At 54.6% G+C, this 25,049-nt stretch overlaps 9 protein-coding genes across 9 annotated transcripts; 5 read left to right on the top strand and 4 right to left on the bottom strand.

Annotated features, from left to right (window-relative positions):
* Positions 1–92: 92 nt before the first annotated feature.
* N656DRAFT_719241 (WD40 repeat-like protein) lies at positions 93–3,278 on the bottom strand (the record flags this gene model as incomplete). Its single annotated transcript, XM_064812351.1, has 3 exons — positions 93–200; positions 259–2,901; positions 2,967–3,278. 3 exons carry the CDS (start codon positions 3,276–3,278, stop codon positions 93–95), a joined length of 3,063 nt encoding a protein of 1,020 aa, XP_064665435.1.
* Positions 3,279–5,206: 1,928 nt separating this feature from the next.
* N656DRAFT_461163 (uncharacterized protein) lies at positions 5,207–7,556 on the top strand. The gene is made up of 7 exons (XM_064809723.1): positions 5,207–5,482; positions 5,541–5,563; positions 5,619–5,808; positions 5,858–6,104; positions 6,157–6,310; positions 6,359–6,749; positions 6,819–7,556. The coding sequence occupies exons 1-7, from the start codon at positions 5,387–5,389 to the stop codon at positions 7,446–7,448; spliced, it is 1,731 nt and encodes a 576-aa protein (XP_064665436.1). The 5' UTR covers positions 5,207–5,386; the 3' UTR covers positions 7,449–7,556.
* A 563-nt stretch (positions 7,557–8,119) lies between these two features.
* On the bottom strand, positions 8,120–11,207 carry N656DRAFT_802305 (uncharacterized protein; the record flags this gene model as incomplete). The annotated part of the gene is made up of 4 exons (XM_064818226.1): positions 8,120–8,430; positions 8,491–9,695; positions 9,751–11,017; positions 11,072–11,207. 4 exons carry the CDS (start codon positions 11,205–11,207, stop codon positions 8,120–8,122), a joined length of 2,919 nt encoding a protein of 972 aa, XP_064665437.1.
* Positions 11,208–11,867: 660 nt separating this feature from the next.
* Positions 11,868–14,209, top strand: N656DRAFT_762601 (nucleotide-diphospho-sugar transferase). Its single transcript, XM_064813267.1, has 5 exons — positions 11,868–12,355; positions 12,415–12,471; positions 12,557–13,729; positions 13,795–14,094; positions 14,144–14,209. The coding sequence occupies exons 1-4, from the start codon at positions 12,284–12,286 to the stop codon at positions 13,819–13,821; spliced, it is 1,329 nt and encodes a 442-aa protein (XP_064665438.1). The 5' UTR covers positions 11,868–12,283; the 3' UTR covers positions 13,822–14,094; positions 14,144–14,209.
* Positions 14,210–17,306: 3,097 nt separating this feature from the next.
* N656DRAFT_676497 (uncharacterized protein) lies at positions 17,307–18,475 on the top strand (the record flags this gene model as incomplete). Its single annotated transcript, XM_064810493.1, has 4 exons — positions 17,307–17,495; positions 17,612–17,925; positions 17,998–18,354; positions 18,430–18,475. Coding segments are annotated over 4 exons (906 nt in total), but the record flags the coding sequence as incomplete, so codon positions are not given.
* A 2,163-nt stretch (positions 18,476–20,638) lies between these two features.
* N656DRAFT_676123 (uncharacterized protein) lies at positions 20,639–21,409 on the top strand (the record flags this gene model as incomplete). The annotated part of the gene is made up of 2 exons (XM_064810483.1): positions 20,639–20,818; positions 20,969–21,409. Coding segments are annotated over 2 exons (621 nt in total), but the record flags the coding sequence as incomplete, so codon positions are not given.
* Positions 21,410–22,368: 959 nt separating this feature from the next.
* Positions 22,369–23,292, top strand: N656DRAFT_802309 (uncharacterized protein; the record flags this gene model as incomplete). The annotated part of the gene is made up of 1 exon (XM_064818227.1): positions 22,369–23,292. The coding sequence occupies one exon, from the start codon at positions 22,369–22,371 to the stop codon at positions 23,290–23,292; it is 924 nt and encodes a 307-aa protein (XP_064665441.1).
* An 81-nt stretch (positions 23,293–23,373) lies between these two features.
* Positions 23,374–24,030, bottom strand: N656DRAFT_461433 (uncharacterized protein). Its single transcript, XM_064809724.1, has one exon. It carries the CDS (start codon positions 23,782–23,784, stop codon positions 23,455–23,457), a length of 330 nt encoding a protein of 109 aa, XP_064665442.1. The 5' UTR covers positions 23,785–24,030; the 3' UTR covers positions 23,374–23,454.
* A 396-nt stretch (positions 24,031–24,426) lies between these two features.
* N656DRAFT_762612 (uncharacterized protein) lies at positions 24,427–24,890 on the bottom strand (the record flags this gene model as incomplete). The annotated part of the gene is made up of 2 exons (XM_064813268.1): positions 24,427–24,741; positions 24,792–24,890. The coding sequence occupies 2 exons, from the start codon at positions 24,888–24,890 to the stop codon at positions 24,427–24,429; spliced, it is 414 nt and encodes a 137-aa protein (XP_064665443.1).
* Between the last annotated feature and the right edge of the window lie 159 nt (positions 24,891–25,049).

Here is a 25,049-nt window from a genome sequence, read left to right on the forward strand (position 1 = left end):
GCCTCAGCAGGAAATATCCGGCCTCGAGAAGCAAGTCGAGGCTCTCGCTGCCCAAATCTAACATCAAGGCGACGCTATCCCGCCAAGCGTCATCATGCCTCCTCCGCAATAAGACGCTGAACTTCAGCTTCGTTTAGTAGTTTGCGCTTACCCAGCTCCTCGGGCGGCTTGCCATCACGGACCGCGCCAAAGTCGAGAATCTGAGTTCACAAAGCTGTCAGCATTACGTCTCCCATACCAATGACCTAAGCATCTCACCTCCACAAACGTCAGGTTATCGCGCTGCACTGCCGCCACGCATCTCCTTTCGTCAAATTTGACCTGCCATACACCCCTCAGGTCGGTGAGGAGATCCTGGATGCAGTCGCCGGTCTGGACATCCCACATCTTGACCGTCTTCTCGCTGCCCGAGATGACCTTGCGCCCGTCGTGTTGGAAGCAGGTAATAGCTCCGGTATGCGCCTCGAGAGTGTTTTTGCACTTGCCGGTCTCCGGGTCCCAAATCCTCAGGGTACTGTCTGCCGCAGCAGACACCAGCTTCTCATCGCGTAGGTCTAAGAGACCGACTAGCATGCTATGTCCTTCCAGTGTATGGAGGCATGTGCCCGTATTGAGATCCCAAATCTTCACAAGCGAGTCCATCGATCCCGAAATGCAATGATTCCGCTTGTGGTCCAGAACTACCGAGTACACCTTTTGCAGGTGACCGTGCAGGACGTGCAGCTGCTCGCCGGTGCTGATGCGCCAGACACGGACCGTGCTGTCGTAGCTGCCCGAGACAAGAGTATCGCCGTGTCCTGAAATTGCCCGGACTGAATGCGTGTGCCCAGAGAGTATCCGAATGAAGTACGGGCATTGATCGTCACTGGCCGGCGGGCCAGTCTGGATGTACCGCCGAGACCCTGCCTCGGGCAACCGCCACACACGCAGCTGGCTGTCGCGTGAACCTGTAATGATGAGGGGCTTCGGCGGCATCATCACCGGCTGGCCATCTTGGACCCTGCCCGTATCGGTGGGCATGATGATCTGTAGGCAGCGAACAGTACTGGTGTGGCCATAAAATGTCTGAGTGCAGATGCCTTTCTGGATATCCCACACACGGACGGAGCGGTCCGTGCTACCCGACACAAGCGTGTTTCCCTCGTATTGGAGTGCCCAGACGCCGCCCTCGTGGCCCTCGAGTTTTGTGCGCAACTTGCCTGTCTTGGTATCATAAACGTGTATCAAAGTATCGTCGCTCCCTGTGATGATCTTGTCGTCGTCGAACTGCAGGCACGTGATAACGTGCCGCGGGTGGGCTGCAAACGCAACATGACCCGGCTTCACCTTGCCACTCGTCCAGCTCTTCCGGATCATGTAGTGTCTTCGATATAGCGACTTGAAAAGATGAAGTTGGCGCAGGCTTGGTAGGCCGATCTGTGGGTCCGGAACGGCAAGGGCCGCAGCATTGGCGGCGGATATTGGCCCTTCGGACTTGCTAGTCTTACTAAGAGGTGAGGCTCTTTCACTTCTCAGCTCTTGGGCAGCAGCGCGCCGCTTAGCCCTGTCAGCATTGATGTGGGTTAGACCGCGTTTCCGCTTTGCGCCTCTAGTCTTCGGTAGGGGTTCCGGTCTCTCCGTCTTGACGGCGGAACGGATGAGCTCGGTCTCGCTAGACGTGTACCGACTTTGCTTGCTCAAATCGACTTCACAGCCCTCATGCCCAACGGGGTCTTGCCACCCCCAGCCCTCGTTGATAGCTCTTTGTAATTCCCCTGGCGGAAGCACAAATCCATCACGATCCAACAGCTCCTTCCAGCCAGTCTCGTTAGTGTCCACAATCTCACGCCACCGCTTGGACACCTGAGCTGCGCGGCAAAGGTCGCGATGATCCAGATACGACAAGACATGAAGACTTAGCTCGAGGGGAAGCTGTTTGAGAAAGTCACACTTGAGGGCCGGATTGACGACATCGGCGACCACGTGAAGGGTTTTCCGTGGACACCTTCGTAGAAATTGATACATCATCCACGTCTTGAATTCGGACGGCATGGCATCGAAGCTTTCCAGCATCAAGCGCGGATCCATGTACCCGGACGATGGGGCTTGGGGCCGAGAAATAGAGGTGTCGAAAGGCGCAGGGGAAAAGTCGGCTGCGCCAGAAAACTCGGCGTCGTCTTCCTCAGTTGTCTGGCTCTCTTCCATCCACCGCCTAGGAGCTGAACGTGCGAGTTGGGTCGAGAACGACGCATCCTCTTCTTCTTCTTCGTCAACCTGGTCGGGCTGGAGCTGCGTGGCTGCTAGGGTGGGAGATAGTCGGGGACTGGGCAGGCTGACATCTTGTGCGGCAATAGTATTCAAACTCGGTCTTGGACGGAAGCTGCGTGTTAATTGCGACAGGGGTTCGTCGACGTCGTCGAATGGTTGAAGGTCTGCATCCGTGATAGGCGGTGTGGCAACATTGCTGAAGACTGTCTGCGAATCGCTACCCGCTGGGCTTGCCGCGTCGTACACCGAGGTTGACTGGCTGGTGCCAACATCTGAGCTCTCGAGGTGGAGGTGCCTTAACCTAGAGGTTCGGTCCGGGTGGCCCGGAGCCAGTTCAGAGGTATCAGGGGTAGCGAGGTATCCCAGCGACTGCGTTTTTGCCTTGTCCGCCTCCTTGCGGGAACCGTGTGCCACAGCTCGACGCAGTTTATCCGACACAGCATGCGAGATATTACCATTTTTTGCGAGCAAACGAGCGCTCCTGGCTGCCACTGGTGTCTGGTTCGGCGAAACAGCCCTAGTAGTGGATCTTTGAGACCTTCGAGGATTCATCCCAGGTAGTTGGCGGTGAGATGAGCTTGAGATGGGGCTTTCGACCCCAGGCTCACACTTGATGTTGCCAGCATAATCCGTGCTTTGAGATCGTCGAACCTGCTATATCGAGTGCTTCGGGTCAGCAACGGGCCCAGCACGGGAAATGGACCAGTTGGTCAACGTACCTGACTATCGACTTCGTCTTCCTCTTGCCAGTATTCGGGTTCATAGCCGTCGACGTGGAAAATCAGCTTCCGCAATTCCGGGGGCGTCGGCCTCGATGCCAACGGGTACTCTTTGGAGTCTAGTGAATGCAAGGCGCGAGGCTCGCGGAGAAAGAGGGGAGGATACGACCGCTTTGTGGTAGTGGTGGTGGTCACGGTCCTGGTCTCGATGCACTCGTCGGCAAACTGCATCATCCTATGTGTGACGGTAGCCTCATCCTCATCCCAAGTCACCGAAACCTTGTGACTAGATCGTGGCCGGCGAACGTCCATGGCGCTTTGGCCTGGAGAGGACGTCATGGTTGGAGACACGCGGGTGCCGGGGCTCTGGTTCGACGGGGTCTGTAGAGGGACTGGCGTCGAAAAGGGAAAGGGATATGAATGTGTTATCCAAGTAAGAAATCCTACTCAGATTCGCCCGCTCGTGTGTTGGTCGTCGTACGAATGACACCAGAAATCCTGTCCAACGCGTAGCGGCTACAGAGCAAAAGCCTGTGGTTCCAACGCGTGTCAGACCCGGGGAGATGGCCCCCCTCAGATGCCGATTGTAAAACAAAGTCAAAATCCCACGATCATTGTCTGCAGTTCGCGATCGAGTGAGCGAGGTTCTTGCGGTGCAGAAATCGCGGTCAAGGATTTGTCAGGAGCGTGCTCTTGCCGATAGTCCAGCGTCGCTGACCTCAGCACGAGGCGAGCAAAACGTTGACTCCGATCGGTGAAACGGTCTTCAACCTGCCCCAAGGACTGCGAGCAGAAGGTCGATACGTATTGTACTGAGGAAAAGAAGAATAAAACTGGCGAGGAGGCAGCGTCGTGCCCTTGATTCCTCCTGCCGTGTGCTGAGTGAGGTAAGGCGATGTCGAGATCAAGGAGCCAGCGGAGAGGCAAGACCCAACTGGAAATCGGTTCCGCTCGGTGAGCCCGTGCCACTGTCATCCCTCCCCTGGGAAGTGGGGACCGAAAAACAAGAACAGCCTTAAAGTCACTGCAACGCGCATACTCTAAACCAGCCACATCGAAACTCTGAACTTTTACAAATAACAGCTGTGTTCAATAGCTACTTCGTTCGGCATATGGTCAATAGACGCTCCATGAACTCTGATCCAGCAAAACCGAGTTATCTCTTTGCTGTCATGTGCGAAGGGCAGATGCCCTTTTCCTTAGTTTCTGTGTCCAATGGAGGAAATGCCCGTTCCGGCCAGGTTCCGAAGTCCCAACACGCACAGATGTCAGAAGAGTGGAGGCACCAGCCACCTGGACCGCGCCTCGCGAACTGTCAACACCAAGTCACCAGCCCCGGAGGGTACGGAGTACAGAGGTATTGTACCTACAGACGCGTGAAGCGGCGTCGCCGACAAGATCTAGCTTCTCCTATTAGCCAATTTCCAAACACCTGAATTTGCTCGTATTCCGTGGGGATGTAGGCCGATGCCTTCAACCTCACAACTCCTCATTCTGTGCTCTTGTATCAGTCCGGTCCTGTCTTGAACAACGCCTGCTTGGTACCATAACCGTACGGGAGTACCGGTACGGAGTACTGTATTCTTGGCAGTTGACGAATGCTCCACCAGCCACAGTTCTGCGGAGTACGAAGTACGGAAGGCCTGAATCGGCTAGCGCCGGGAAGCTCCATCTCTAACAACTCAGGTTGCTCAACACACAGCAGGACTCCCAAACAGGTAAGCAAGTATAAGCATATATGCTACTTGGAAGACCAAGCAGATCAAACTCGGAGCTTCTTCTTGCTGGCAGAAATAAGGAGCACTCAGCATCATCGGTTGTGCAGCCCTGGTCTGTCCACGGTGGCGATCGACAGTCTTTTGCCTGATCACCGAACGCCGAGTCAACTTCGTCAAGTCAGAAAAGAACATCGACAGGATGCGCTGTCCTATGTAAATTGCCTTGCTGGCCCTTTCATTACTGACTGTGTTCTAAGTCAGCCATCTCCAAGCTTATCCTGCAACAATATAGACCTTAGCAGTGCAGTTTGGCTAGGACTACCAAGGCACCTAGTCTTATAGGTCTTGTCCATGCGGGCACAAGCCCGGGGTGCTGACAACACCATGATGGAGTGCAGGTATCCAGTGTGCCATTTTCATGAGAGAAGACGACCTAGTTTCATGGTATGAGAGTCTTTTTCCATTTGGGGGTGATACCTTATGTGTCGGCCGAGGCGACCTCACGGCCGCTCCTGCCTCTGGTGCCGAACCTACTTGCCTTGGTTCTCCTAGAAGAAGCGCACCACAATCCAAGCTAAAGCTCCAAAAGCTTCTTCAGTGTCCAAGCATAAATAACGATGACTTGATGGTCCCAACGTTTTAACATTAACTTCGACTATATCTGCTCTCGACACGAGCCGTGACTGGTACGCGGTCTTCGCCATGCCTAAGCGACGCACAGCATCAGTACGCCAGGATGCACTCCAACATGCGCCAAAACGCGATGTCCAGCTCTGCAAGTCTGTCTTTGGCGCGGCAGTGAGTCTAGTCCCTAGGATATCCCGCTTGGTTGCCGTCAGCTCACAGATGGTCTCAGATAAGTCAGATCCTGTACGCCAGGTAGGCGACTTGGGCTCATCCTCGCAACTGCATCACTCCTGCTGACAAAGCTCAGGCGTGGATTCCCCCCAGACTACTTCCAGGTTCTGCCATTGAACCAATTGCTGTCCCGCTCCTTTGAGGACATCATCGCCTCAGGGTCCAGTCTCCAAATTCACGACAGAGAAGCATCGAGGGATCAAAGCAACACAGTGTACCTGCGGGCATCGGAAGACTACGCCGTCCGTCGCTTCATCGGCATCTTGGTGAGCATATTCCGTCTTTTTGCACGGCCTAAGCTGACAATACTCGTAGCAATCCGACATCTTTCCCCTTCTTGAAAGCGAGCGTCTGGTCAAGTTCCGAATAAACTATTTGTGTGGCGAGAAATGGAAGAGCAACTGTTTGAGGGAATATTACACCATCACCTTCAAGTACGAGCCTGACGGAAGGTGTGGCCTCGATATCTGGAGGGCGGGGACTGGTAGGCAACACATCTTAAAGACTTGTTCCAAACTATGGGATCTTGGAGACTATCTCAGCCGTCTCCCTTTGTGGAAAGGTTCGGCCTGTCTTATGCCCCGCCACCTGGACTTGAGTACTGACCGAAGCAGAGTCTACGCACTGGACATTGGCCTTTCACGCTACTGAACGTCCCGAGGATCCTCCCATTGGTGTTTGGAAGTTTGATCACACCGAGTTTGACGACGCCAACCTTTCCTTGCAGCAGCAGGATGATTACAGTTACGAACGGGTGGCACACTTCAAGTTCGTATTCCCCGGCTCGGATTTGAGTCACTTGCTGACTTAATGCAGTGTTATGCCTTGTCCTTTGGAACAGAATGAGGAAGTCGTTCCTGAGACATGTCCGGATCCAGAGCATGAACCTTCGATTTACGATAAGGCACAATCGGGCGAAGCGGGCAGGGCTACTGTAGGCCAAGCACGAAAACGGCAGAAGACGACCCAAAAGACTGCAAAGAGAGTCACGAAGTTGTCACAGTCGCAGGGCCGAATTGTCACCGGAACACAACTCTCTCCGCCGCGGACCCTCAACACCCAGGTGAAGGCCTCTGCCCAAATTACCACCAATGAGCAGAGCGAACATGAACTGGGTGCAAAGACTACACGCAAGGACACCGCACAGAGTAATAACGAGACGCGACCCACGGACCAGGTGCGGAAGAGAAAACCGAAGAAGCCTCTGGTAAGCATGTCCTGCACTCCTCCACCCTCCATTCTCCTGACTCCATGTGCAAGTTCTGACCAGTTGTAGCAAATATTCGAGGATCTTAGGTCCAGCCTGCCGCCGACGCAGCTAATTGGCGAAAGCCAGTCTCTCGGAAAGACAAATCAGCCTACAAAAACACATGATGGCGACCTGGGACCTGCTCTGGCCCAGCAACAGAGGATGAACATTTCTGTCCCTCGGTCAATTTCGCCAGCAGATCTCAAGCTGCTGGATGGCATATCACTGTCATCCGAAACCACCTCTGCATATGGAAAGTCCCCCGGTCATACGTCTCCTCAGCTCCCCCAGCTTCTTCGACAAGTGCGGACCTCTCAACCATCGGCCATTCAGCGGACGCCAATGGAGGGTACTGGAGACCCATCCATACGCCCCCAGCACTTGAGTGTCTCCTCAGCTCCTCGCAATACCCAGTGGGTTTCATGGGCGTCCCCGCCCGAAACGATGCTCGGAATAGTTGTCAGTGATGACGGCGAGGGCGGGGAAACCGCCTCGGAGCGGGACTCAGAGCCGGCGCCGGATCTAAGGGAGACGTTACCTCGGCCTCCAACACCCAAGGCAGATTCAGGAATCACCATCACTTTCTCACCAAACACAGTAGATCGGCGGAGAATGCTTTTGTACGATCTTCCAAGCAGCGATGAAGATGATGAATGAGGCAGGGCGGACATACTGGATCTAACGATGCCAAAGGTGTTGTCACAGGAGCTTACCGCAAGATTCATGCCACCTTAGACTGAATGTATCACGTTCTGAGAGCGCAGCTATGTTGCGCTTGTCTACATGTGACCTAGCCTAGAAGCTACCTATCTTCCGGTTGTGACAAGCCCGCGCCGCTGGGAGGTGCGCCAATGTAAATAAAGCAATTAGGGGTCAGTAAACAGTTCTGGGAAAAGGGGCAACCCCTGCCAAGACTTTTTTGTTGTCGTGACATTCCTGCAGACAATGCTTACCCACCAACTCCCAATCACTCAGGGGCTCCAAATTCAAGCTGGGAGAATTATCAGCCGTTTTGGCACAATATCGCCTCCGGGCGCCAATGGCCCCCATACACAAAAAATCTGCCCCGCCAGCAGGGCCTAGAGAAAATACATGCGCTGGCAAACGCCATTTGAAGGACAGGTAAACAGTATGTATCCGTCCGCCCATCAGAACAGGGAAACAGACCGAAAGTAGTACCCCTATGAGGCACTCATTAGATAGAAGTGCACACCAACCGGACGCAGATTCTTCCCCTCACAATTCTCAAGCACCAAAATTCACAACCGCAATCAGGTCACAGTCCGTCTGTCAGTTACTCACTCACTCGGTTGTGCCGTCGGGCTCAGTCAGGCATCGCCGTATTGCGTGGCGGAGTAGGCAGTCCGCCGGTCGACGGAGGGAGAGCCGACGCCATCGACGTCGTGCACGCCACTCGCGTGGTGGTTGACGGTCGAGGCCGACGAGAGGTCACCCGGGTAGTGTTGGCTGTTGCTGGCGGCGGCCTGCGACAGGGCGGCCTGCTGCTCGCGCTCGCGCTGCTCGAGGTCCTCGATGATCTTCATGGCGCCGTCGAGAGTTTCTTTTTCGGCGCGCAGGTCGCGGCGTTTTTGTTCGATTTCGGGGCCTTCGGACATGAGGTCTCGGAGGACTTGGTGGGCTGGTTTTGTCAGTCAGTTAGGGGGACGGTAGTACAGGAGGGTGGAATCAAGATACTTACTGGCAACTGGACCTGTCAGACCAAGCTTCTCGTGAAGATAGCTGTCGATGACTGAGGCGACGTGTGGCAAGAGGCCGGAGATGACGTGAATGTAGACATTGTCAGTGAAGCGGGCAGCCGCCGTCAGATAATAGCCCCTAAGGTATGCGGCGACCTTGAGTTCGGACTCAAACGGATCCGGACCGAGGTTCTTCAGTTCTTTGGACATCCTGGCCGTCTCCTGCGCCAGTTCCTCCGGGGTGAGGTCCTCCATCTTAGGGACGGCCTCCAACTTTTCGCCGTTGTGTGCAGCGATCCGGAAGTGGTTTCGGTGGCGGACCAGGATTTTCAGCTCGGCGGCGGAGTAACCCTCGAGGTAGTCATCGTTCGCCGTGCAAATCCGCTGGGTCTCGAGGTTGTAGAGCAGGAAGATCTGGTCGCGGAGCTCCTTTTTGCGCGTTTCCACGAAGCTCCGCATGTGCTCGAGGGACTGTTTGTAAACAGCCCGGTTCGCGAGATGCCAAAACGCCTGGTTCAAGATGTCCACGATTTCTGCCTCTAGGAAGGCAAATGTCTGGTTGATGAGGCGATCGATATAGGGTGCCCATGTTCTCACAGCCTCCTTGAAGAGGGGCTCGTGGACACTGGTAGACACCAGCTGGCGGTGACCTGGAATAACGGATCTCCTAACCAGGTTCCGAATATCCATGAGGCTCTTGGATCGGGAGCCACGCGAAGGGGAACCTGCAGGAGTAGCATTCCTCAGATGAGATGGTGTAGACGCGAACACGGCGTGATCAACAGGCTCTGTCTTGACGACGCCATTTGTGCCGTTAGTTTGCAATCCGCGTGGGCGTTTGGGGGTTGCCTGCCCTACTTCTTGCGTTGGAGCCGGACGTTTCCGCATGGTTGGCGAAGGTGTTGAGTCGCTCTCAAGGTCTATGACCACAGGGCCTGAAGGTCTTGTCGCATCCGATAGCGCGTGCTCCCGGACATTGATCTTCGGTTTGAGGCCGACGATGGTCCTCTTGAACGGCTGTCCATACCTGTCGCCCCAGCTATTTATGAAGTCCGGACCATTGACCCTATCCTTGACCTTCAGTGTAAACATGGTCAAGCTCTTCATGATTTCCAGCTCTGGATTGGGCGGCGGGTCGGGATATTTTTTGAGCTGCTCATCGATATCCCGAATGCGCCAATCCACCTTCTCCTTGACTTCAGGCAGGCTAAAAAGCGTCAGACATGGATCAAAATAAACGCTCGTCAGCGGAATGAACTTACACCTTAGCAAACTGCTCGCCGAGCTTCAGCGACAGAAAGGCTTTGAGCTTTTCAACCCCGCACCTCTCCTTGAACCGCTCGAAGACGTCCGGCCATTGACCAGTCGTCTCAGCCGTGCGGTTGAAGAAGGCCTCTTCCATCTTATTTTGCTCCTCCAGGTCAGTCCCTTGGCGAGACGTGATGAAGTAACCGTAGCCAGTCTGGTGGGCATGACCGTTGAGCATGGCGAGCCAGCGTGATCCTCCGTGGTCGTCTTCTCTTGGCAGAAGGTCTGCCTTGGTCATTACCCCAATGCACCGACTCTGGGCACGGAGGTCCCGGACCATCTTTAGGGCCAGCGAGTTCTCGCTGTCCTGATTCATTGGAACAGCACAGAGAATGATTGCGCTCGGCCGTGAAATGTACTCGTATGTCAGGTTCTGGACAACTCGCTCCAAGAAACTGTCTTCGATTCGCCTCGCCGTCATGAAGACACCAGGAAGATCGTAGAAATTCAGATCTGCCAAGTCTGGGCCCTTGACCTCCAGGGCAACGGTGTTTGGCGAAAACTGTGCTTCTGCCCTGTCTTCCTTCTCCCGTACTCGTGCAAAGTGCTGCTGTCTCGTGCCTTCCGGGGCCTCGCCCTTAAGTTTGGGGACGAAAACCTGGTATGGCGTCCCGGGGTTGAGAATTGCAACTTGCGCGCAGCGTAAAACTGTCTCGATCTCCTCAGAGTCGAATTGATCTCGGACGGTCTTAAACTCGAGTCGCACGCGCCGACTAGGATCGAGGAGAACCCATGGCGGGAACTTATTACTCGACGTGACGTCGGACTCGGCGAGAGCACGGTTAGGCGGCTGGAACTCGTAATCTTGCTTCAAATATACTCGGCAAGACCACTCGTCAGCCCGTGACACTCTAATGTGAATGGGGCAGCGAGTGCACGTTCCGCTGCTTCGGGGCAAGCTCAAACCTGCGATGGCAGACATCAAACTGGACTTTCCAGACGACTGATCGCCGACCAAAACCAGCTCCGGCAAGCTCGCGACGTGCTGGATACCGCGCGCCTGAAGCTCGCCCAAAGCGTCGTTGATGTCCTTGAGCTTGCGGCCGAAGCCTTGCAAAGCTCGGTTAGCCCCGAGGAAGGAGCCCTGCACACTCTGAGAGGCTGTGGGTTCAGGAACTTGTTCAGCTTTGAGATTTCTGATCTCCATATAGACCACGTCATCATCTCCAGCTTCCTGTGATTCCTGACTGACGACAGGCTCCGGGCGGGTGACAACGCTCGCTGCAGCGAATTAGCTTTCCGACGAGAAAGAGGAGAAGAAGTCTGCAGACTCACGGGCTGCAGATCGAACTCGACGTGCGAGGCGATCATGCTCGGTGAAGCTCTCTGAAGGCGCCTCGCTCGCCAAAGCAGGAGTTTTCCGGTCACCCCGATAGCCGCCCCCGGGCTCCTGTTTAATTCTTGGTGCCATCTGGAATCTTTTCCAAGTAGTTAGTCGAACCAAAACCATCTTGGGAAATCGGATGATTTGAAGACTGTAGGAATCGAGAGGGAAATTGCTCTGGATATAGTTGACTAACCTGAAATCCTGACTTTGGAAGTGAGATCCACGACAGCAGGTATATGAGGTCGAAAGTTGATACAAAAAGGCCCAAGCAGGCAACAATCGAAGTGGTCTGTACACAAGGAAGCGATTGTCGCCTGGAAGTGGGAGATGAAGGAAAGTCAACAACAGAAGGCGATGGTTGCAGTGGAAATGGACAAGAAGATTGAGTAGGCCCGTCAGTGGCAGGAAGGAGTGGTGATTTATGGTTGACGGGCCAATGCTTCGACTTGCAAAGCCGAGCTGTGAGCAGAACTCGCGATGGACTCCGGGTCAGGTTATTTGTTGTTAACCTGTTCTAGCTAAACCAGAGCTTGCAGTAACAATTTGCATCTAATCGAGGAGGACGTTGGGAGTTGGTGGGGCATTTCCAGGAAAGGGGGTTGGGAAATGTGGGGCGATTTGGAAAGCGGTGACTCGCACCGGCCTCTCATTGGTTCACATGGACGCGCATCAGTTAAAAAGAAAACGCGAGGCCCAATGGTTTCGACGTGTTGCGCGTGTCGCGCGTGTCGTTTGCAATACCTAGAAATCTCCATGCGGTGCGAGTAACAAATTCGACACACAATTGCAGGCAATATGTGCTGATAAGATTCGAAACTGGATTCCAAATGAAAAGTTACAGCAACAATGACTAACTTCCAAGTATCCATACATTTTACAGCAAGTTACCATCCAAATTGAGCAAAGGTGCCTAGGCGTCCATGATGTGGCCCGTGCATGCCCCGGATTAGATGGAGGGGCAGCTTTGTGCACAGACCAGCATGACCCCTGCCAGGTGACAGCTGGTTCACTTCACATGGCCGCCAACCCAAAGAATCCGAGGGACCGGAATTGGACCACATAGGATTGAGGCACATCTTCTTCTCGCCTTGTTGGACTCCGACTCCTACGAAATCACTCCTATCCTCCCCCGCAGAAAGCAGTCATCCTTCCTTTTCATCATGTCTCTGCAGGTTCCTTTCCGTGAGAAGGCAAATGGCGGGGTGCCTGGTGCCACCAAAGCAGTAATTCTGGTGAGCTGTCGTCGGCGGATTGGGTACTCGTCAAGGACGTTAACAGAATCGATGCGCAGGTTGGCGGCGCCTCCCGTGGCACCCGCTTTCGCCCACTCTCCCTCGACGTTCCCAAGGTACAACAACCCATCGGCTATCTTATGCGAGTTGTTCCTCGTGTCATCAAGGACTGCGACGCTGATTTCTCTCCCCTCTCTTCAGCCCCTCTTCGATGTCGCAGGCCACCCCATCATCTGGCACTGCTTGACCGCTATCGACAAGGTCCCCTCGATTCATGAGGTTTACCTGATCGGCTACTACGAGGAATCGGTCTTCCGCGACTTCATTAAGGATGCGTCGAGCCAGTTTCCGAACCTCTCCATCAAGTACCTCCGCGAATACCAGGCGCTGGGCACCGCTGGCGGCTTGTATCACTTCCGCGATGCCATCCTCAAGGGCCGTCCCGAACACATCTTTGTCCTGAACTCGGACGTGTGCTGCAGTTTCCCGCTCAACGACATGCTCAAGCTGGCCGAGGAGAAGGATGCCGAGGCCGTTATTCTGGGGACACGGGTCAGCGAAGATGCCGCCACCAACTTTGGCTGCATCGTCTCCGACGCGCACACTCGCCGCGTGCTGCACTATGTCGAGAAGCCCGAGAGCTACATCTCCAACCTGATCAACTGCGGCGTCTACCTCTTCTCGACCGACGCCATCTTTCCTTCAATCCGCAGCGCCATCAAGCGTCGCACCGACAGGCCGCGCCTCGGCTCATACCGCTCCAGTGACAATCTCGCGAGCTCCTTCATGATTGACGACGACGAGGAGAGCGAAAAGACCGAGGTCATCCGGCTTGAGCAGGACATTCTTAGCGACATGGCCGACAACAAGCAATTTTTCGTCTACGAAACCAAAGACTTCTGGAGGCAAATCAAGACGGCCGGGTCCGCCATCCCGGCCAACGCGCTGTACCTGCAGAAGGCCTGGCAGAACGGCTCCACAGAGCTGGCCGCCCCTTCGGCAAACATCATCCCCCCTGTCTACATCCACCCAACCGCCCAGGTACACCCGACGGCCAAACTGGGTCCCAACGTCTCGATTGGCCCGCGCGCTGTCATTGGCGCTGGCGCGCGCGTCAAGGAATCGATCGTCTTGGAGGACGCCGAGATCAAGCACGACGCCTGCGTGCTCTACTCGATTATCGGTTGGAGCAGCCGCGTGGGTGCCTGGGCGCGCGTGGAGGGCACCTCGACGCCCGTGACAAGTCACAGCACAAGCATCATCAAGAACGGCGTCAAGGTGCAGGCCATCACCATCCTGGGCAAGGAGTGCGGGGTGGGCGACGAGGTTCGCGTGCAGAACTGCGTGTGCCTGCCCTTCAAGGAGCTGAAGAGGGTGAGTTTCTTGCGATCTGAACTGATTGTCGATGTGTCAAGAACCCTGCTAATCTGCTTCTTCAGGATGTTGCCAACGAGGTTATTATGTAGGGGAGAGCAAAGCTGGTCGTTGGTTGGGCGTGGTTGCATTTACTTTGGTGCACGGTAATACGGGCGGGGGGGTTGCATGCGCAACTTAATAGATGGATAGCTTAACCCAAGCAAAAGCGTGTTGTTTCTTGTTGCGGGCATACTTGCTCTTCTCTACGGACCTAGGCGGTATAGTCACATCCTCTAGGCCATTGGGTCACTTCCCTAGGGGCGAATGCTGTCGTAGGGTGTCATATTGGTACGGTTTCCGTGATCCTAAGATACATGGGGCCGGTAAGCAGGGTGATCAACAGAGGGGACGGCCATTCGCTGACTCCTCCAGGCTGCCTAGGACTCTCCGCCAATTTGTAAACTGCTCATAATATTCCAGCGCATTGAGCACCCCCGTGGGCTGTGTTCACCATCAACACCTCCATGCGGGTTCAGCTCATGCTCGTTGTATTTAAAACTGGTAAATCTCATCCTCCCCTCGCTGTCTTCATTGCTGCTGGGAGTATACAGCTCATCATGCTCGTCTGTGTCGGTGTCGGTTGTGAACTTATGCTTGGTACTTACTCCAGCAAAGAGTCTCATTCACTTACAACTTGCATTCCGAGTACCAAAGGAGTCCATCTTACCTGCGTGGGGGGGGTTGGTTCCACGAGCAGTTGACGCACGGTTCAGGCAGCGTTCATGGTCACCTCACCGAAAAAAATAAGCTGGGAAAGTTCCACTAAACTAAATGAATGGCTATAGAACGGCTCCCGGTCATGAGCGCCTCATTTGTAACGAGCAGCTTATTCGTCGTTAGTTGCTCGAGTTAGGAAGGTGCTCTTTCCTATGAGGTGGTAACGAACTGTGTATGGCCTCCTCAAATGGAAGGAACCCCTTTCCCTGTAAGTGGCTAACAATTTGAATGTGAGTAACACAGGGCTCGCAGGGAATCTCGCGTATGTCCATCTCATCCTGGGACAGCCTCTGCTTCTTGTTACTCTGATATCAAACCGTCAGCGGTCCCGCTCTTTTCTGCTGCTGTGCGGCCCGGGAATGTACTGTAGGTACATACCAATTGCTTGGAAGAGGCACCCCTCTTCCGCTTGGGCGCGGTGCTGGTGCTGGGCAGCGTGGGCACTGCTGTCGAACGGCCTTTCCCTTTCCTTTCGGGTCGTTGGCGGGCGGGCAGGCTTCTGCGGTTGTTCAGCGGGAGTTCCGCTGCCCTCGGCCTCAAGAGCAGCATTATGATTGCTGCCGTTCTCACGACCGTTAGCGCTGACATCGTCCTTCAATGCGTTTTGTGGTCAGGGGAAGGGAGCGTCTCCCTTCCGACCAGGTACGCCTCTGGCGGGATACGCCCATGTTTTGTCACCTTGACCGTTATTAATTACGTTATTCGCAGTCTCATTTACCTGCTACGTCTTCCCCAGGTCCATTGACTCGTCAACAGGATGGCTGACGTTGTTACCATGTTTTCTGTAGTACATTGCGCTCACATGGTAATGGCTGCTTCCATCGCGATGGTCATTCCACATGTGGTTAAGGAGGCGAAGTCAAGACCTGTCGCCAAGGGGAGACGGCGAAACCAACGAGTTTCGGCCGTGAATTCTACTGCCGCTGGGACTTCTGCTCCCATGCAGGGTCCTGCTCCCGTTCAAGAAAGTTGTCCTTGGGCGGGGAGGCCGGGTTCGTGGGTCGAACTGAAAGCCCGAGGTGGGCGGAGGATGTGGAAGGTGGCTGTTTGGGTAACTACCGCTTGACTACTTTACTACATACAGTCTTAACCGTGGGGGGTGAAAGTTGGATAGGGGAACTTCAATTAGATACCCAGTGGCAGTCTGCGCGATGGACCTAGGTTCTGGTTAACAGGTATTAAGAGATTTCCATCATCAACCTCACAAAGTCGGTCAGAGCTCAAGGGAGTGGGAGAAGTTCTGCAGGCTGTAAGACCGTCACGCTGCTGGATCGATTCACAAATTCTCCAGCCTGGGCTATGAACTTGATTTAAGGCATTCTGAAATCTGCTATGGCCAACTTACCTTCTATAACACGGGCATGAACTTGGACTGTGACCACTTTCTGATTGTCATTCATCTAATTAGGTAGGTTGAATTATCCCCAATGCAGTATCGTCCGTTGGCTGAGTCTCAATGCAGGTCTTATACCCAGAATAGTGGCCCCTGAATGCCAATGGAGGTCGAGCCCACAGGTAAGGCTAGTGACTTGAGAAGATAGTCGGAAACCTGATGTAGAGTCTGATATAACTAGCGCCGGAAAAGTAGAATTTTGATGCTGGGCAATATGTAAAATCTAGCAGCGCCAGACCGGAGGCATCTGGGTCTGTGAACGGAAGTTGGAGTTAGTTATTTTTAGAATAAAGTTTTCACGTCTCACGTCCGGTATGTATCATTGTAACGTTGAAGTACGAGCGTGGAGGAACTACGGCTTGTGACTTGGTGCAGTGGCGCATAGCGCTTTAGCAAGGGGCTGGCGAGAACGAGTCCCTCCATTCATCGCAAATTCGCGATGGAAACCAGATGTGGCTGATCTTGGCGATGCTTAGTCGAACCTTCATCATGCAGGTCACTCGGCGTGTCCGCAAGCCTCCCCCGCAAGCCTCTCGTTCTCATGCAATGATAGTGTAGATTTGGCGTCAGATTTCAGGATCTTCTGATACCCGGCTTCCTCATTGAGGTAACAACTAAATACCAACCTGTCGCGATGCCCCCGTCCAACGCTGGCAATCGCCGCGCTAATAAACAATGATTTTCGAGTTTTGAGCAACACAGCCATGAAAACTCAACTTTTTTAGACTGTCTAGGCTTTCGGTTGCTACCGCCAATGGGAAGCCCCTGCGTAGCACAACTGTTTGCGGGCTAGCGGCTCTGTCAACAATCCCGTATCCCTGCTGCCAAGGCCGCTATTGGCATTTTGGGTTGGGGGTGTACGGAGTATTGAATCTGAACATTTCAAAACTCGAAACTTCAACGGATTTCAGAGTCTCAGGGGAAAGGCTTGGGTTTCAACAGATGGTGCCGAGATGAAAACAGATGCGGTACATACAAAACCCCCTCTGCAGCAGGCCCGACGAAGATTGGCGTGCGGTAGCTTTTGATTTTCAACGTTCTGGTTGCCATCATGGGAAGGGCGGTGGCATCGTGCCCAAGCGCGGCTGAGCAACAGCGGAGCTTGTTAGTGCAATCCAAGGATCCAGATTCCAGACTCTCTTCAACCATCCTTACCCGCTCAGGCAAGCTAGACAAGGGATGAGGCCTGAAAGCTCGTACACGTGCGGTGTAGATGAGACGCTGCAGTACGAAGAACAGTCACAAGCTTTCCTTCCTTTAAAAGTCTGCGGCTCCCAGCTCCTGTGTGTCCTCGGTGCTAGATCGTTCACCATTCCACTCTTATCCCGCTCAAACAGGCATCCCGCTCAAACAGGCACCCTTCAACATCATCCCTCGCTCGGCCGGTTGTCAACAATGGCGGAAGTCAAACCCCCTCCTGGCCCTCCCGAGTATGCCATGCCAGTGCCGGCTGGCGCCCCGGCAAGTGAGAAGGAGCTTTACGTTCAACAAACTCCAGTCTGGGTTGTTGTATTGAGGGGATTACAAATCTTCGTCTCCTTGCCCATTCTCATAATGGCTGGCATCCTCATCCATGGGGTATCCCTCGGCGCCAACGCATTTGCAGTTGCTTGTGTAAGTGCCCTGGGCCTGGCTCGTCGGGCTTTCCGAGTCCCGCTGGATCACGATGGGCTCGACTGGGGTTTCTATCGCCCTCGGCATGCGTTGCCGCTTGCTGACTGATTTCGCAGGTCGTGTTCACATGGGTTGTCGCCACCTATGTGCTCGTGGCAGAAAAGGTGAAATCTGCCAACGTAGCATACAATATTTGGGCCGTCTTGGCCCTCGACCTCCTAATGGCAATCTTTTGGCTTGCGTCAATGGGAGCCAATGCCGCGCTCCGAGCCCAGTTCAAGGACAATGTCAACGTTCAGAGTTGCTTCGAAAACGGCCAAATTACGAACAGCAGGACCTGCACTTTCACCAAGCGCGACCCCAATGCTCTTGCCGACCAGGCCGGGCTTGCCATGATAAGTGCTATCGCAGGCCTGAGTGCCCTGCAGTTGTAAGTGCACCCGGACCTGTCGATAAGAGGAACGCAACAAGTTCAGGTCGGCTGACGGCTCTTCGCGGATAGCCTTCTGTTTATACCGACCCTCGTCTTCCACGGACACTCCTTCCGCATGTGGCATCAGGCGAATAAGAAGCCGTCGGTTGATAACGCGACAGTCGAGATGAAGGCTCAGGGAACACCGATGTTGGCCGCCCAGCCGACGACTGGCCCCGTGTACCCGCAGTATTCGGACTCGCAACAATACCAGCTGCATCCGCAATATACACCCCAAGCCGAGCTTCAGGGGAATCATGATCCACAACAGACTGCGAATTACCCCCAGCCGCAGCAGCCCGCGTTCCAGCCGGCGATAGATCCTTCCACCCAGCAATATGCTGCGTATCCGGACCCTAATAACCAAGGCTATCAAGCGCAACCGCAGTCCCAGCCGCCGTACGACCAGCATTCCTACAGCACCGAGCTTTACAGTCCACATGGCACCCCGGCGCCTTATAGCCCGCACGGAACCCCAGCACCCGGGCAGCCGTACTACCCGCCCCAGCAATCCACGGTTTCATCTGGGTGAGGGAGATCCGGGTGCCAGATTGGCATGTGCTCGCCCATGGAATGTGCAGGGGCATGTTTGGACCTTGGTCTAGGAGGCCTAGGTCGGATACCAGCGGTGAATATTTTGTAACGGTTTGGAGGCTGTCAAGGATGATGGCCTGTATACATGTCTGTCAATGATGCCCAAGAAATGTTGGATTTTGGCGGCTGGCGTTGGTAGAGGATAACCTAATGAATTTTAGCATTTGACTTGAAGCCTTGTATCGTGGAGGATGCTGACGAACGACGTAATGCGATGCAGATGGCATCTGTCAACGCGCCTCGTGCTTTCACGCATTATTCATGCAAACCTTATGATGCTCAAAGAGAGCAGAATATCCGCGACAGATGGTGCATATCGCATGGCAGTTAGTGTTGACTGCCGCTGTTGTGCCACTCTAATCGACTTCGAGCGCCAACTAAAACCCCAACGAGGAGCAAGCGGCACTGATGAGAAAGCATGAGGTTCAGAAGAATAGGACCTGCACCGACCAGCCTGACCACATCGATGGAAAGTGACCGCAGCCAAAATCTGGCATGATTTGACGCCGAAACTGTTCTGTACAGTACCGTGGCAAGGGACAGCATCTGATGTCTTAAGGCTGATTGTAGGACCCGAGACAAAAACCGGAGGACTGCTCGGTTACCGGCTCCGTCGCCGGGCTGCAGCGCTGATCTGCTGCTGCCATCCGCTCGGGCCTGGGCGCCACCGAATCCACTCAGCTCATGGTGAGCCCCGCAGCGGGCCGCAAGAACAGCCTCCCAAGTCCCAACAACGACTCAAGTTACCTTAGGTACTCAACCAGCACACAGACAGAAGCAGCACCCAAGGTCAGATGGAACTGCCCGTCATGCCTTCCTTACGTCGGAACCTAAGGCAATTTCGCTAACCGCATATTCTACGTTTTATCTCATCAACCACCAGAAACTCATGCAGGCACCCGCTTCGAACCTGCAGGGCAGACAGGATGAGGTGCATGGTTCAACTGATGTGTTCGGAACATTGCACCCGGCGGGGCAGGGACAACTTGGGCTTGATAATTTAGGTTAATCCGAACGTTGCGGCACCATTGGATGCTCACTGCTGCGTTCTGTGGCATATGGAGTCCCCCGGTAGTATGCTGCAACCCCGGAAGATGCCGCTGCCAGGCGTCGGAGGAATGCAGGCAGCCGGGAGCTTGGGCCTGAGCCGATGCCGCCAGAAACCGCCCCGAAATTTCATTCCCAGGTGTTCTCCGGAGCGGGTCCGAGAAAGTGTGCACCGCATTAGCTTCGGCGACAAACGTCAGCGTCTGAGACCGGCTTTCAACGGAATCCATTGCATCAGGGTAGCTGGAATCGTCCAAAAGGGCTAGCAAAGATTGGGCTTTTGAGTGTCTCCTCCGCTGGCATGTAGGCCTAACTTCGGTAAAAATCGTGCGTACTTGTATCCGTATCATTGTATGTAATATACGGTATGGTATGTATTATATCTCCGTACCGCGCTCCAAATTTCAGGTGCTGTACTGTACCTGTGGGAACCCAACACTTCGACCTCGTCGACCGGCTCCTGGCCACACGCTTTCCGGAAATCCCATTATGAAATGCCAGGCAGGAACGGTCGAGAAATGGCCTACCTATCCTTGGATGTACTCATGTACCATCGCTGAAAGCATGCGTAGTATGCCTGCTGGGTGAGTCAAGTCCATGCCAGCACAGCTTGCAGCAAGCTGGCACCGTAGGGCATCCGCCAGGTCCTCACCGAGCAAAGGAAGGAGCAGTCTTCACATCTCATAAATCGAAACATCAATCTCAAACAAAACCCACTTTGGGTTCAGTTGAACAAACTTGCAGAGAACTATAACTCATACCCCATTTCTGAATTCCCTTCCCGCCCTCTTTCTTTCCTCGGTCTCTGCACAACCCGACCTCCAGTCACACACCATTTGTGTGGCTACCAGTAGGCAATTCTCACGATACACAACAAGAGAGAGTCTGCTTTTTTTCAACACAGCCCTCGACTTTCGCGTGCGCATGTTTCTTTTTTCTCTTCCGCGCTTCGACAATCGCCCGGAAACTCCTACTTTCCTTGTTTAAGACCTTCGAACTTACACCTATCGACCCGAGGAGCAAATCCAATATGAGGCATCAAGTACTCGGCCTCCTCGCAGCGGTGGGCTTTGCCGCTGCACAGGGCGTCACTGACAAGGTCGCACCCCCGGCTCCTCCACCGGAGGGCTGCAAGCCCAACGTGGACGGCAAATTCGAGATTGCGGTTTTGGAAATTGGCAGCACCCAAAAGAGAGATACAATCCTGCAGGTATGAGAGTATTGTCCTCAGAAAGGACATCCACAAGGGACTGGCCTTGCCGGGATCCGGCGCTTGCGGCTGCTCTCCTCGGGAAGACCAATCCGAGAGCTCCACATCATATGCGGCCGAACTTGACTGCTAACGTGCATGGACCCACAGAAACGGGCAGCTTGCTCCGGAGACGGCATATTGGTAGCCGAGCTTTCTGACGGTGTCATTACCGACGCGCTGAACCGGACCGGGTACATCGCATCCAATTTCCAGTTCCAATTCGACAAGCCACCCCAGGCGGGTGCGATTTACACCGCTGGGTTCTCGCACTGCAACAATGGGTCGTTGGCGCTCGGCGGCTCAGCCGTGTTCTACCAGTGCCGCTCCGGCAGCTTTTCCAACCTGTACGACCGATGGTGGGCGATGCAGTGCTCTCCGGTGGAGATCCTGGTGATGCCGTGCGGCGGCGATAACGACGAGGGCCAGCATGTCGTAGGCACCTCGGCTATGACTACGACAGTGACAGTCCCGCTAAGCGATGGCCATACGAAGGTCATCACCACGACCCAGTTGGTGCCGATTTGCCAGATAGACGATGGTAAGTTCCTCCTCCAGGCCGATGAGGCGAGATACAAGCTAACAGCAGCCCTCGGTAGGTCAAATCCAGGGCCACACCACCCCTTGCACATCGGCCGCCTCTATCATTCCGACTCCGGCTATCAGCATCCCGCCCGTGTCTCAATACTCGGACGGCCAGATACAGGTGACACCGGTAGCAACCGGCGAGGTGTCAACATCCATTCCGGTTGTGACGGGACCGTTAGGGGGGACGACGCTGGATACAAGTGTGATCCCAAGGCCGACCAGCGCCCCGCCCGAGAACGGCGCTGGCCGGGTCAGCAATACCTTGGGTACTGCCTTGCTTTTGGGTCTCGGGCTTGGGGTTGCTTGGATTCTCTAAGCGGCTGTTGAATGGCGTTGGGGGACGATGATATCCGAAGGGTTGCTACGTGAGAACGAACTGAAGTAAATACTACAGGGGGAGGGGGTACCTGCACCGTTATGAACGTAAGTTGGGACTTAGGGGCGGAGGGGCTTAGGGAGCGCTGGTTTGCTGTTCGCCCTTGATATGGGCATAATACCTCTCACCCTTGAAAGAACGGGTGACTAATGACGAGAAGGGTTTCGAGATGGAAATAATTGGGACGCAGATAATGAGGCTATGGCTGCATTCAATGCTTTAATTATGACAAGAATTGAGACTGTTCTATAAAGCTCCATGGCGAGTGGCCGTCCGATCATCCGATGCAGAGGAAGTTTGTGAGAGATTGAAGCCTGCAGGTGGAGAATGCGCCCGACCCCTTGGCAGGAGCAGTTTACCGGAGTTTATCCGGCCTGCCAAATCGATTCGGCACCTGTCAGCTGTAAAGATAGCCACTGCCACCCGACAATCAACTTCAAGCAAGCATCCGGACTGCTCTTACATCATTTCAAGTTGCTTCTGCAACAAACCACGAATTCTTTGTGACTCTTCCCCCGAACCTAGGTTTGCTCGCTGATCGACCGTAATGTCGGAATACTGGAAGTCGACGCCCAAATACTGGTGCAAACATTGCAGTGTCTACGTCCGAGACACCAAGCTCGAGCGCGCAAACCATGAATCCACAGCGAAGCACCAAAGCGCCATCAAGCGCTCTCTACGAGAACTGCACCGCAGCGCCGAACAGCAAGAGCGCGAAAAGGAGCGGGCAAAACGAGAGGTCGAACGGCTAAACGGTGTCGTTTCGGGAAGCAGTAGCAGCAGCAATGCGCAAGGCCCAGGGCGATCAGGACTAAAGCAGGGAGGAGGAGGAGCTTATGGCGCGTCATCGCAGCAGGTCACACAAGCGGAGCGACAGAAGCAGCTGGAACAGCTTGCCGAGCTCGGCGTGAATATTCCGACGGAGCTCAGAGGGAGCATGGCAATGGCCGGGGAGTGGACCGTGGCGTCGACAAGAGTCATCGAAGATGATCAACACAAAGTGGAAAGTGGCGAGGTCATCTCGCCTGAAGGCCGTGTCATCGGGGTAAAACGGGAGAGGGAACGGACCGAGGAGGAGAAGGAACAAGAGGAGGCCATCAAAGGGCTATTCCGGAAACGACGTAAATGGGGCGTCGACTCCAAGACGATGCCCGGTGAGGGGGACGCCGAGCTCGATGCGCTATTAAGCATGCCCCTTGTCAAGACTGAGAAAGAACAGAGCGAAACGCCACATATCAAGAAGGAAGAGAGCATGGAGGAGGCACCTGGGGATGACGCTCCAAAGTCGTCGAAACAGGAATCACCGCCACCTATCAAGGAGGAGCCGCAAGAGGACGGAGGCGTCGGTGCCGTCCCGACAAATGGGAGAACAGCGGATTCTGCCACCGCTACGGGGGAAACAGGAGAAGCAGGCGGGGTCACTGTGATGTTCAAGAAAAGAAGGCCTAAAAACGCCTTACGGCAGAAGTAACGGCTTGCAGAACACGATAGCCCATGCTACATCTATCAGCAATACGTGCAATACGTGTGATATGTGCATTGCCTAGGACTTGCAGGCTCCAACCACGTCAAACGGTGCATTGCATCTCACACGTCCGTCAGAGTCTCACGCTTGGGAAACGCATCGAGTAACTCAGCGATCTTGCGTTGTGCTATGGTCTTGCATGGTAAACCGACTTTGATGGGGTGCCATCGCCAAGCTTGAAATACATGAGTTCCTCTCCAGGTAATCCCTCAGAGCCTCCATGCGAACCTTGCTGGTGTATATCCGCTCGAAGACGAATTGGTTGTTTTTGCGGCCTGCATGACCGCCGTTCTTTCCAAGCTCGAATTGAGCTGCCTGGGTTAGTGACCAAAACTTTGGCTGAGGTTTGAATCGAACTGGGACCCAATCATGCTGCTCTGGCCTTACGTGGTGAGGCTGGGAAGTGACTGTCAGGGTGCCAATATCCTCAAACGGCATCACGGAGGCTGCTACCGGCCTTCGACATCATCACCAGCCTCGCCCGGCACTGAACCAGCAAAAACAACCTTCCTAACACTCTCCACCTCACCTCACCCCACCCCAAACCACCACCACAATGAAACCTTCCCGGTGAACCAATCCTCCCTTTTCCCCCCACCCGAGTGAATGCTTTCTCCTACCCTCCCGGCTCAACAGCCCGGCCCAGATGTGGTGATGGCATCCTCCCAACCTCGATCAACACACAAACCCCCCAACCCGCCCTCCCCCCCAGATGTCTGCCGACGTTTGGCTGGCTTGGGGGGCCCGTCCGATTCGTTTTTGCTCTCCAAGCATGAGACTTTCCATTGCCTCCAAGACTTCGCCGTCGCCAAAGAACCACCACCACGATGAATGCTTCCCGGTGAACGACCCCAATGAGAGCTTCCCGGTGAAAGCTTGGCTTGGTGTAATGATCGAAAAGATGACCTTTGTCCAGAACGAGCTGAGGGCCTTAACCATCGAGCGGCGGCGCTCCAAGAGGTAAAAGATCATGTTGAGGGCTTTCGGGTGCTTTCGGGGTGAAAGGAGCGAAAGCCTTGAACACTGGAATGAACTCACCGTCGCCTGTGCGCCAACATTGAACACGCTCGTGGTATTCCATCAGGAGTAACCTTGCATCCCGGGACGGACAGTCACAGCCAAGGAAATCCAAGATGATGACGCGTTCCGCGGCGGCGGGAATGGGTGCCGGGTCCCTGTCCCACGTGTACCCAACCGGGTACGCGCGTTCTGGTTGGGGATGCCTCGACCCGGAGTTGACGGCCACCGCGCAAAACGTCGTGTGGGCGTCTGATTGATCGCCATTTCTGCAGCATGACGATGCACAAACTGCACAAATCCGCAACCCTTTCCGGGAGGGATTTTAGCATAAGTAATCCTGCCGAAGCCAGCGAAGCCGGACGTACCCGCGATATTCTTTCGCTTGATCCACCGCGAAGTGATTCCACTCATCCGGCGGCAACAACTGGTCCCTGGAAGAAGGAGCGGAGCTCGTCCTCACTGACGTAGCCCGAGAGGCCGCCGACGAGGACAATTGTGTTAATCGGATCTGTGAACTGGTTCATCGGCTGCATCGGGCTAATGAGTCTTGGTTGAATTAGGGAGGGACACCCCTACTGGCTCAGACCGAGAAATCCAAGCTGCAAAGCGACGAGTTGGTTTCTGAAGCCGTGTGGGTAGCAGTAGACAAGGTCACAGGAGTAACACGAAGTTGACATAGTAGC

Source organism: Canariomyces notabilis, assembly GCF_033297395.1.
Source record: "Canariomyces notabilis strain CBS 508.74 unplaced genomic scaffold N656scaffold_37, whole genome shotgun sequence".
In the NCBI taxonomy this organism is placed as follows: Eukaryota; Fungi; Ascomycota; class Sordariomycetes; order Sordariales; family Chaetomiaceae; genus Canariomyces; species Canariomyces notabilis.

Bases quoted from the DNA above. Each gene is read 5' to 3' on its own strand.
- N656DRAFT_762601 (XM_064813267.1), top strand. From the start codon at position 12,284: ATGTCTCTGCAGGTTCCTTTCCGTGAGAAGGCAAATGGCGGGGTGCCT. The intron at 12,356-12,414 runs GTGAGCTGTCGT...ATCGATGCGCAG, and splicing joins CCACCAAAGCAGTAATTCTG to GTTGGCGGCGCCTCCCGTGG. The intron at 13,730-13,794 runs GTGAGTTTCTTG...CTGCTTCTTCAG, and splicing joins CCTTCAAGGAGCTGAAGAGG to GATGTTGCCAACGAGGTTAT.
- N656DRAFT_461163 (XM_064809723.1), top strand. From the start codon at position 5,387: ATGCCTAAGCGACGCACAGCATCAGTACGCCAGGATGCACTCCAACAT. The intron at 5,483-5,540 runs GTGAGTCTAGTC...AGATGGTCTCAG, and splicing joins AGTCTGTCTTTGGCGCGGCA to ATAAGTCAGATCCTGTACGC. The intron at 5,809-5,857 runs GTGAGCATATTC...CAATACTCGTAG, and splicing joins GTCGCTTCATCGGCATCTTG to CAATCCGACATCTTTCCCCT.
- N656DRAFT_461433 (XM_064809724.1), bottom strand. From the start codon at position 23,784: ATGCCGTTTGAGGATATTGGCACCCTGACAGTCACTTCCCAGCCTCAC.